The sequence below is a fragment of the Anopheles bellator genome, chromosome 2 (genome assembly GCF_943735745.2).
Source record: "Anopheles bellator chromosome 2, idAnoBellAS_SP24_06.2, whole genome shotgun sequence".
Classification (NCBI taxonomy): Eukaryota; Metazoa; Arthropoda; class Insecta; order Diptera; family Culicidae; genus Anopheles; species Anopheles bellator.
In genome coordinates, this window is record NC_071286.1 from 43,210,737 (window position 1) to 43,222,364 (window position 11,628).

General features: G+C 47.5%; 1 protein-coding gene across 1 annotated transcript; it reads left to right on the forward strand.

Moving 5' to 3' along the window:
• Window positions 1-8,881: 8,881 nt before the first annotated feature.
• On the forward strand, window positions 8,882-9,985 carry LOC131211391 (pheromone-binding protein-related protein 6-like). The gene is made up of 4 exons (XM_058204831.1): window positions 8,882-8,953; window positions 9,124-9,373; window positions 9,473-9,548; window positions 9,630-9,985. The coding sequence occupies exons 2-4, from the start codon at window positions 9,251-9,253 to the stop codon at window positions 9,902-9,904; spliced, it is 474 nt and encodes a 157-aa protein (XP_058060814.1). The 5' UTR covers window positions 8,882-8,953; window positions 9,124-9,250; the 3' UTR covers window positions 9,905-9,985.
• The last annotated feature ends 1,643 nt before the right edge of the window (window positions 9,986-11,628 follow it).

Consider the following 11,628-nt stretch of genomic DNA (forward strand, 5'->3'; position numbering starts at 1 on the left):
CGTCGATAAACTTCGGGCAGGCAAGTTTGTGGGAAGGAAAAAAAAACTATTTGTAAAGAATTTTTCTCGCTTTCCGATTCTGGGCCCAACTGGCTGCGTCCAAAGTTCCCCACGAATCACGGACCGGCCGCCCCGAGTCGGCCGGGAGGGAGTTTTGGAAAAGTGGCTTTAAACTTTTCTTCATAAATTTCTCAATCCCCCGGGATCGGGTTCGGTTTGACAGTGTTCGGCGGCCCGGCCACCGTTCGATTGGGTGCCTTCCGGTGGAAAGTTTAAATTGTATTCTTCACAATTCACCCCCGGGAATGCACTCTCTCGGGCGGAAGTTGCGCTTTTGACAATGAGTGTGAGCGATTGAAGAGATTGTCCGCGTCCGCGGAATGGCATGGAAAAGGATTTATCTGCTGTGTTTTGATAGTTGTTTTTCTCTTTGCAGAATGTCGACACGCCACTATTTGCTAACTTGTTTTAGACATTAAGTCGCTAAAGCTTATTCCCACTCTAGAACTGGCTTCAAACTGCACAATGCACACGCCAATCTAAGTTGAAGCTGGCGGCCGTGCTAAGGACAATCAATAAATAAGACAACACGTTTGAGCACTGTCCGATAAATGTTTGGTTTTGGGAAAGGGAAAAACGTATTTTTTGCTTGGAATTCAAAATTTTGCTTGAGATGTTTCGGCATGTTCGTGAAACCTTGTTTTTGGTATAATGTTGTTATTTTAAAGGTAGCTTCATAATGCTTCCCTTATGAATTGGAAGTTAATTAAGTTGATTGGAGACAAATTTGTCGATCGAATTTATCGATTTTCACAATCCTCTTTCGATCCCAACTTGGTATTGCGGCATTTCGCTGTGCTGATGGAACAGAACTCTAATCTGCTAATTTGCCACACATTCTGCTAATTTGCAAATTTGTTTTATCACTTCTATTAATAACAAACTCATAGCTAAATGAAACAATCAAAACCCTGTAAAAGATTGTTTAAAGTGCGAGCCTTTACAATTAGTATAAACTTGAAACTGTTTAATCGATACTTTACGAGATATCGATCGCTGCAGCCATCTACCAAGAAAATAATGTCTTATCACCCAACCTAATTATAACATGTCTGCAAACAACTGGTCAAAAAAGCAGCTTCAACTCAAACAGAGAGTAATTTGAACAATCAAGTTTACTGTTAGGGCGCAGAGACCAAGCAGATCTGCTCAGAACATTAGTCCCACTCAGCAATAACTACAGTTCAATACATGAAATATCGGCTAAAGAAAATTAACGTTAATTAATGCTGGACTAGGATAAGTTGAAATGCGTGAGAAAATAAGCTTAAGATGACTATTTGTTGAGACAAGCATCGAAGGGTCTACCACTTCGAGGTTCTGCAGTCTGCTAAGAACAATCGTTTGTTGTTTGAGAGAACGAATTAAAGCTCCGTTCAGTAACTTTTTACTTTTTACTTTTCATAATCGATAAATTCACTCAGACATTACGTAGCGCAAATGCTAACACTTTCTGTACTTTCTGACATTGACATTCATATTCCACTGTTCACAGGCCATCGAATAAACAAAGCAGTTATTGGAGTTTAGTTCAATCAACTATTGGGTAGAATTGGTAGCTGGAAGATCAAATTGATGTCGTTGAGTACCCAGAGCACTAGTTTCTGTTATTTTAGAGAAGTGGGCCTCCCATAAAACCTTTCCTGTGTGGCGTGCCCTGCGCAATCAGTGAGTAAATAGGGAACGTCATTACTTACTTGCTTTACAAACTAATGACCACCACTTATCCCAACGCAAACTGCCTGCTGATAAAACCCACGGGAACCCCAGGATAATCCCTTAGCCCCTCAGGATCAAGGTATGCCCATAAGTCCATTTGGGTCACAATAAGCAGCAGCGAGGCTAGGGAAATGCTAGGGATAAAAAAAATCTAAAGTTGATTTAAAACGAAGAACCCCTCGGGCTGAGCCCTCAACGGGCTGCAGAAGGGCTTTTACCATCGTCCGCAGCGCTTTAAATCCATCCGCCCCGAAACAAAAATCCATCAGCCGCAGGTCGCATCGGCCGCTGCTGCTAGTGCGAGCGGCGAGGGCAAATCAAATCTATTTTCGTAATTGGATTGCAATTTACGATGTCTAATCTTGTTTTGCATGCATAATTTCAGTGCATTACCGCTGTCGCCGCCGCGGACGGATTTCGCGTGCCGTGGACCAGCGTTCCTAGCGCCATCCGCCATCTTAGCGGGCGCGACTTGTGCAGCGGTACTTTTACATGAGCATCCGAGAGCTTCGAACGGGGTACTCGAGCGTCATATCCGCCCTCGCCGGCGGCAGCCGTCGCAACGCGATAAACACTTCCAGCTCACCGACGCCGGCGCCGCTGGTCACGCTGCACGAACCGATGCAGCGATGGGAAGGAAATTGCTTCCCGACAGGATAATAAACCGGAGACGAACCCGGGGAGGACGGCACTCGCTGGCCCTGGCGCCCGGCTCCGGTGGATCGGCCTCTTGATGAAGCCATCAGCCAGACCCACGAGGGGCAATAAGTGGCGCAAAAATAACAACAACCACGGCTCCACATACATACACAGGACACGTGGTAAAACGGCGACATGGAAACAAAAAAATACCCTTGCCTCCATTTAATTTAAATTAGATTATGAAACTTATTTCCAGCCCTCCAACCGGAAGTGCCCCTATGCAGGTCGTGTGCGATGTTGTTTCTTGTGCCGGTGCAAGTTAGTTTTAATTTTATTATCCCCCCAGCTCGCTCGCGCACTACCGCCCCGGCGCAGTGGTGGCGTCCTGGCGGTGTGACGAATCCTGGCCTCGGCGGCTACTGCGTGTCCTCCATCCACGTGCCCCGCTGGCGGCGGCGGCGGCGGCTGCTGAATGCACAACTTTTCCTTTTGCTCCTAGAACCAGCCTTCGGCTATAGCCGGGCCCCGGTCGTCCACGGGGGATTGGGGGCCATCAGCAACATCGCACCTTTCACTTGTTTTCATGATTACCAACTTTTATGCTACATTGCAAAAGCTTGCCACCGGTGTCCTGTGTGGCTTTGGCGTGCGTTTGTGCCCAGTTCGGTTTTGGAGCGCCCGGCGCTGCGTTCCGGCTTCGCCTCGGGAAAGCACTTCCAGCAAATTAACCCCTTTGGCTCACGCAAACCATCGGCCCCCGGGGCCGGGAGCTGCGTATAGATAAAGTTTTTAAATGGTATTTTAATTTTCTTCATCGTCTACAAAACGGCGACCAGCACGCGCCGCCGGAGACGCTGTTCCGTCCACAATAAGAACTACAACAATGCTGGTGGCAGCCAACTTGGGGCCGTTCCCGGGATCGCTTCCATCGCATCGGTCGCTGATTGTGTGGTAAATTAAGGGCAAGTGTCGTAGTGTTCGATGTTGCAGTGCACTTCGTGTTACATTATGCTGAGGTACATGATATAATACACAGGATTTCATTACAAATGACACAAAGCACCGCAACTTCTTTTTCTTCGTGTTTCCTGTTTATTTTTATTTCTTGTTTGATTTTTTTACTTCATTGTTTCCTATATCATACTCAAATGGCTGCGTAGTCTGACTGACAACTTACGGGAAAAACTTAGAACCAATTGAGGCATCCGAAAATAAGAGCAAGTAAGCGATGAAGGAACTGAGATACTTCTGAAAAATTTGCTACATGAAAGTAAGCACTTTGCGATACTAACGAAGGGACTTATTGAAGTCAAGACAGTAGTGAAAAGGTTAAATCGAGTAACGAGTGAAACTCTCAAACTGAAGTAGATAACAAAACTTAACATTCTGTTATCATATCCTCTTAGTACAAAATAAGATACAGATTCTTACCCAAGGATCGAAGATCACACGGATCAGGATAACTCGCGGGACGACAGAAGGCTCGATGCGGCATCTGAACAATGGCAGAGCCTTATTTTTGGAAATGAATTGACATTACAAACTACTGATGCTTAGAAAAATGCTATTGCCAAAACACTAATAAACACAGCGATTAAGAAATGCTTAACGAAAACAATTCGACATCAGCAGCTTGAAATAAACGATGCTCGTCAGATCGATGATGAACAGCAAAAACAAAAGAAGACCCAAGTCCCTTGCCCGGAGAACACCTGGTAGAACGAGCGAAACAGGTCTGATTGAGAAAACATTTTACTTATTTTTAACTCGTAATCTAAGTAATTTACGAAGAGAATCATTAGATGAACGATTAACTGTGCAGAATGGATGTACCAACTGACGGACACGGCCATGTGATAATACGTTTGACAATTTCTTTTCATTACAGTGTTTTAAGGTTCAACTTTTCGCCGCCAAATCAGCAACTATCGACCATTTCGTAACTAACATTTGACGCGTTTGGTGTCGATATAACATAACCATAAACTAACCATAACGATGGCAGCTCCAAAAGATGTTGCAACATAAATATCGAGCAACAATCAATATGTCGCTTCCCAAATGAATTGAGATTAGATCAACTCGTGACTCCTTTAATTTTCACTCCGCCGAGCAAAGTGTCCATTTTTTCACTCAAATGATGGCATTCGCTTTCGGGGCATTTTGATGCTTTAAACGGTGGCACTTAAAACGAAACAGCTTCCATTAAGCTTTAGGTTAATTGAAAAAGTTTTCAAAACGCCCAATTTCACAACCGCCGATTATAGGGAGCCATGTCGACGGCCACTGGCTGGTTGAAAAAATGAAAAATTAATTTAAACTTTCCGCGATAATTATTTGGTTCAATTTGAGTGTCGGTCTAGTATCTGATAGTCCGGGGCTTAGCCGTTGGTCGATTTGGAAGGCTCCATTTCCGAACCGAAACGACGAAACGGTAATCCTAATTTATGTTGCTCCCGATCAGGATTCACTTGCGTGGCGCACTTGGGCCGGGCGCCGGATGCCATGCGCCGTCCGCCGGATAATCCTTTGCTGGCGCTTCTAATCGTCGGTAATTATTCATTGTCGATTGTTAGCGAGCCGGTTTTTCCCGTCCGGTGGCTTAACGAGCTGGGAAAAATTCGCCCACGTAAGCGCCGCCACCGCCGTCCGTACCCCGTTGGCGTGCCTCACTCGGGCTCTGATTACAGATCCATTTTCTTCGTCACCGATCCGATCCGGGGTCCGACCGGTTGCTCCTCGAGTGCGGTTGCGTATAGTCGAGAAGATTGACACGAGTGCGGTACCCAACATGGGCCAGCAAAAAAGGGCCTCCACTTGATCCTAGACAAATAAAATAATCCGAAAGTAAACGACGGCGGCCCAGCCCGGGCACTGGTATCGAGGATTGTCAGAAGTTTTAGATTAATTAAAAATATAGCCCTTGGCCGGGGGGGGCAGGCATTTCCGGTGGGCTGCCCGGGGCTCCGCCGATCGAATGGCAGAACAAATGAGGGTTGCCCGGAATCCTGACAACGATTTGTAGCAGCAGAACGATGGGTAAATTCGGTTGCGGCTGCGGTCACCCACATCCACAATGGACAGGAGGGAAAAGATTGATGAATTACCACCACTAATTATTCTGATCAGTACAAATGGTTCGCTTTCGCTGTTCACCGTTTCCGGTCCAGGCTCCCGGACCGGAACCGGTGTTTTTCGGGGTGTAAAAATGTGGCCAAACTTAACCGAGGGTCGTTTGAGCGAAGTTGCGGACGGTGCCCGAGAAAGCGTGGTTCTGGCGGATGTAGCCTGATCATCCTGCCGACCGAGAAACACGGTCGGCCCGGAAGCAAAAGCCAGCGACTCGCTGCCAACATCATCAGCGGCAGCATGATGGTGCCCTCGGTGACGGGTTTTTCCTGGGGCTTCCGGCCCCGGTTGAATGATGAAGACGTTTCCCATTTTATTGCTAACAAGAATTCCGGGTTCTCCCGGGTTCATTCCTTCAATTGCTTTCGATTTTTATTTATACACTCCACTGTTTTCATTCGATGTCCGGACCCGCCCCCGGAACACTCAGCCATCGCAGCGGCATGTAGTTGCTGTTTGTTTACCGCTATGGCGCTTGATGGCGCTGGCGAAACGCTACGCTCCACCTTCGAAGACAACAATCCTTTCGGTCGGATCCTTGTGGAATAAAAACTTCGTTTCCAGGATCCTCCTGGCAGCAACTTTATTTCCGCTCCGTTTCTCGTCTCAGCCTCTCAGCTCAGCCTTTTCAGCGTCCTCTGGACCACTGCAGCAAACAATAGGAGGTGCCGCATAGCTGCGCCACGAAGCCGTTTGCCTGCACCTGAAAGGACGTAATAAAGGGTCTGATTTATTTTTATCGGCGCAATGAAAGTATTATTCGATAGGTTTCTTACAGCGCTTAAGTTCTCCTATCGCTTGGTGATGTTGTGCTTTTTACCTCATAATCGCTTTGCTCACAGGAGCGGCGATGGCTTTCCGTTGTTGGGAATTCGGTGTTCTTTTTTCCCCCGATAATCAACACACGAAGAACGAAGAGTAGTTTTTGGAGAAGGATGAGTTTACGATCGAGTGAGAAGTAAAGCAATGAAAATCGGGTTGTCTGGTTATTTAACATGTAGGTGAACTAGTTATTCAAGTATATGTCGACAAATCCAAATTTAAGCCTAGAAAATTAACTAGTTTGAGTGATTCTGAACGTCTCAATAAAACCATACGTTTTCATGAAGTACAGTGAAGATTTGAATCGATACAACACAATTGAACATTCATAGATTTAACATTGAATTTGCAGTTTCGTTATGCTTCGCATTGGAAACATGGTAAGAGAGTAGAGAACGAGATTCATCAAATAATACCTGGACTATGGAATAGCGAACTGATGCTTTGTGACTGGAATCTTGCCAATATTTACCCTATACACAAAACGTTCTGCAATATTTACCCTCGTTCTGCATTCTTCGGCCTGAAAGATCCATACGTCGATGAATCGGTAACTATCGGAGAGAATTCCGAACAGGAAAGTTTGCCATTCCGATTTTCATTATGTGAGAGATTCTTGAAATGATGGTTGGATCTCGTAGGAACACTTTCCATAGGCCAGAGTAAAACTAAATGAGACCATGACTAGTTTCAAAATACCGGCCAACCTTACCACACTGCAATGACCATGATCAACGTCACAAGCCAGGTGAGGATGGATGACAAGCTTTCTAATCCCTTCACTACCACCAATGCTCCCTTTTCAACATCACGCTGGAGCGGACCATCCGGGTTTCTGGAGTGGAAACCTCAGGTTCTGGCCTATGCTGATGACACAGACGTTATAGATGACATGGAAACAGGAATAACACAGATCGAGGCAGAATTTGAGCAAGCTGCGAACAATCTCGGCATGCAGATCAACGAAAACAAGGCCAAATTCATGGTGCCCAACAAGACCAACAACACCGGAAATCACCGGTCACCATACGTGACGCATTAATGGGTGGCCAGAAGTTTGAAGTCGTTTGGAGCTTCACCCATCGAGGTCTATAGGTTAACACTAACAACAACATAATGGAAAAGATTCACGCTAGGCCAACAAGTCACTCAGTACTTATACACGCTTCATAGTTCAGTTAGAAGCTGTCGAAACCCTGTTAGTCGCACCCGAGAGAAAGATTGATCTTTATCCCAGTATGTGTGGAAAGATAATGAAGGAGCCGTTCCTAAAGCGAGCTGTACGCGTTTTACTACGATCTTACTTTCGTGCAGCGTTTGACATTTCAATCTCTAATTCTTCATGGAACACCCTGTACACTTCCAGGTTCCCGACTAATAATTAATGCTAAGTCTTAGTTCTTCCTTGCAAAGCAAAGTTGCGTCGATGTTTGAAGCTGAAAGGTTCTGAATAAATACAGCTTAAGCCTGCAGATAAGGTGGACTGTGAACTGGTATTTCTCCGCTCTGTTCGTGAATAACCCACTTAGGAAAATGGTGAACCGAACCTAGTAACGGACCAACTAATGAACACTGAAGACTTTTAACTTATGGCGCTTTCACTACAGTGCCAAGAGTTCTGTGTGTCATGATAGCATCTAAGGAACGTTGGACTATTTTAGTGACAGAATATGCTTAGTGTGTTTCGAAAATTTGTAACATTTTTTTTTCCTTTTCGTCAAACGTCAAATCGGTCGTCAAATGGTCAGATTTATCGGGGCCACTTTGCATAGCCGCGCGCGATTTCCATCCCTAATGTAGTGACAGAACTGTGCGGCTCATCTTTCAACAACTTCACCCATCCGTCCCGATTTGGCACGTCCTGTCCGCCCCGAACCTAACCGCTTTTTTGCCGCCACAACTCAGCATCGCTCCTGCAGCCCAATGGTCCAGTAATTATCATTTCATTCGAGCCATCCACTTTTTAATTACCGGGTTGGCCGGGGTTGGCCGTGGCGCTTTTAATTAAACATAGCCCCGGCTGAAAGGGAAGACACTGGCGGTTGGCGTGAATTATTTCGCATGATTTTCCTGTCCGGTGAGGCTGCGGTGAGTTTCCGACGTGCCCGAACGAACCGAACCGGGGCCGAACTGCACTGTAACTGCTGTTTTGTGTGCCGCGCGAAGCAATAGAACCTCCCGGAGGGGGGGGGGGGGGGGGGGGGGGGGGGCAATCAAAAGATTTCCTCACAATTTTCTTCTTTTCGTGGCCCTCCCCCCGCAGGCACCGAGAGGGCGACCATTGTGGGCTGCGGCTTACTTTTTGTACGATTTTGCACGACGCTTAATCGTGGCGTTTTCCCGCGTTTTGCGAGCTCACGCTGGTGACCCCAGCAGATGAAAATCCGCTGCAGTCGTGAGTGGTGAACTTGGCGAAACCCGCTCGGCCTGGCCGCGTGTTTTCGGCTTCTCATGCTCCACCGGCTATATAGGGAGCGGCCGGCAGCACACAAGTCATCACAAAGTAACCTTTCTTCCCGTCAGTGGCGTGCAATTAAAGTCTCGTTGCGTCGAGTGGTTCACCAGCGCGACAGAAGTACAGGTTCTCGCCTTTGATGAAAACTCTTTCGAGTTAGTCGATCCCGCTGCAGTGCACCCGGTTTGCCACCTTTTGTTGTTGGCGAGGGTTGTGTTCCTGGTGTTGCAGTCCGGGCACTTCTGAGGCACCCCATTCCCGTGTTTGGAATTAAACATTTTTAATTATTAAAAAAGCTCTTCGTCCTCCCAGCTGCCATTCGAAGCATCTTCGGACCTGCGCCCTGCTCCGTGCCTGGAATTCAGCATCCCACAACTGTCCGGTGGTGGAAATTAAAAAACAGGGAGCCCACCGAGGTGGACCATGGGTGCCCGTGGGGAAAAACTTTTCCCGGCTCCGTTGCGATGGCCACTGCTGGCGCTGGCGCTAGCGCTGATCGCGGCCCAACATCGCGTAAACGGCGACGAACCGAGGCGAGATGCCGATGTAAGTTGATTAAAAGTTGTCCTTGCCGTCCAGGTATCGACGACGACGACGACGAGAGCGGCGGGACTGTAAGCTACGTTATCGTTGTTCGTTGTCCAGTATCCGCCACCGGAGCTGCTGGAGCAGATGAAACCGATGCACGATGCTTGCGTGGCGGAGACGGGTGCCTCGGAAGGTAAGCGGTGGGAATTCCAGGCGGTGATCGCGATCGGCTGATCGGCCTCGTCCTCTTTTATCGGCCGTTGAATTCCAACAGACGCCATCAAGCGGTTCAGCGACCAGGACATCCACGAGGACAACCGGCTCAAGTGCTACATGGACTGTCTGTTCCGGCAGGCCGGTGTCGTCAACGATAAGGGCGAGTTTCACTACGTCAAGCTCCAGGATTTTCTGCCCGAGTCGATACATCTCATCACCCTGAACTGGTTCAAGCGCTGCCTCTATCCGGAAGGCGACACTCCGTGCGAGAAAGCGTTCTGGCTCAATAAGTGCTGGAAGGCCAAGGACCCGGTCCACTACTTCCTGCCGTAGTGCCCGGCCGGGGACGAAGCTTGTTAAGGACGACACTGGATTATCCGAAAGAGTTTCAGTCGAATACATGGGTCAGTAAGTCCAACGGCTGTTGCAGAAAAAAATGCTCTTGTGTGTTATTATTCGATTTTATTTCGCCATGTTTATCTCCCTCAATCACTTCTTCAACTATGACAAATACCGTAGCCAAGAGCATCATACCTTTCGTGGTCTGAGTCATTAGTTATAGGGATGCTCGAAGAACACAAATAGTTCCAAGTCAATGTGAGGTCTGCATCATTTTGCGGACTTTTAGAGCCATTTATGTGAACCATTGCTCACTGAAGTGTAATGTAATTAAAGGCACCCGAAGAGTGCATACTGCACTCGTAATTGATTTTGATCGGCACGCATTATCCATCAGTGCACCACCAAATGCCCACCAAAGTACATTGTAAAACATTAGGCCCTCCGATCGTTAACTCCACCCGACCGCCGGTGGCTTAAATTTTATTCGGCCAATAAAAAGATATTGCTTCCACGGGTTTGTGGCTGTGGCTCCGGGCGATCCGTTGCTCTTGGAAAGTTTGTCCACTTCGCGCTTCGGAGGGCCAAAGTAATCTCCACTTTCTCACCCAAAACTCTGGCACCGGCTCCCGGAGCGGCGCGTAAGAAATTAAAACTTATTATCAGTGCCTAATTACGTCGCCCTCGATATCTGCCTCGTATCCTCGTCACAATTCCGCCCCCGGGCCTAGTAGCCCCTGTCCACAGCTCACCACCCGTGGTCCCGCGTCGTGCCGCGCCTCGGAACTCGGAACATCATTAATCAAAGTTGCCCGACGACGGTGCGACGGCCGAGCGCCGCCTGCCGCCAGGAAGGATGGATGGCTTCGGAAAATTCGAGTCCGGGAAAAACTTAAAATTATCCCACCGATCCTGGGCGCGCGAAAAGTTAAAACGAGACAACAATAACAATGTCAATCGGGCACTCCGCTGGCCGGCGAGTGGGCTCCGGGTTTTGGGCGCGATGGACGGCATAAAAAGCATATTTAAAAGAAAGTAAGCCCAACACCGAGGGGAAAGCGAACCGAAGAGGAAAACATTAAGAGAAACACGAAAGAAAACGCAAAAACAGCAAAGCAAAACTTCGCACCGATAAAGTATCGCCGTAATCAAGCAAATTAAAATGTAAATGAAGAGACGTAGCGTAAGTTTTACGCACCTCCCGACCAACTACCCGTGCATGCCCTGGGCCGCTGGTGGCGTGGTCGTGTCCTGAGTGGCATCCATTTGACTAATTGAAAAAAAAACGGGAATCGGGAGGCCCAAATGAAACCGTACTGCAACGGGCCACCCCGGGCGGGTTTTCGGAATCGCAAACTTTGGCAGGCAGCGAAAAGTGCACCCAAACTGGCAAGTGACTGTTGAACAATGAAACAATGAGCTTTGAATGTTGGTGCTATTGTTGCCAGAAAGCTGTGTGGAGCATTATGACGTTTTAAAAGAAAATAATCCTTGTTCGAAAAAGCGTACCTGAACGGGCATGTTGGTGGTTTGTTGCAAGTAGCGTTGCAGAATGCAATTAATGCCATTAATGTAAGGTGCAAGCCAAGGCTACAATTTGGCAGGCCCCAGTGCCACCATTTGCGGAGTCTGGTTTTCCTAACTCCGTTGTTTATTAGATAATGAATCACAAGAATCTACGACGGACGAATTATTGTTGAATTCGGAGTTGAATTGCA

What these genes read in the sequence shown, in the direction of transcription:
- LOC131211391 (XM_058204831.1), top strand. Translation starts at nt 9,251, where the DNA reads ATGGGTGCCCGTGGGGAAAAACTTTTCCCGGCTCCGTTGCGATGGCCA. An exon ending in AACCGAGGCGAGATGCCGAT is followed by an intron (nt 9,374 to 9,472) that starts GTAAGTTGATTA and finishes TTCGTTGTCCAG; the next exon opens with TATCCGCCACCGGAGCTGCT. An exon ending in GGAGACGGGTGCCTCGGAAG is followed by an intron (nt 9,549 to 9,629) that starts GTAAGCGGTGGG and finishes GAATTCCAACAG; the next exon opens with ACGCCATCAAGCGGTTCAGC.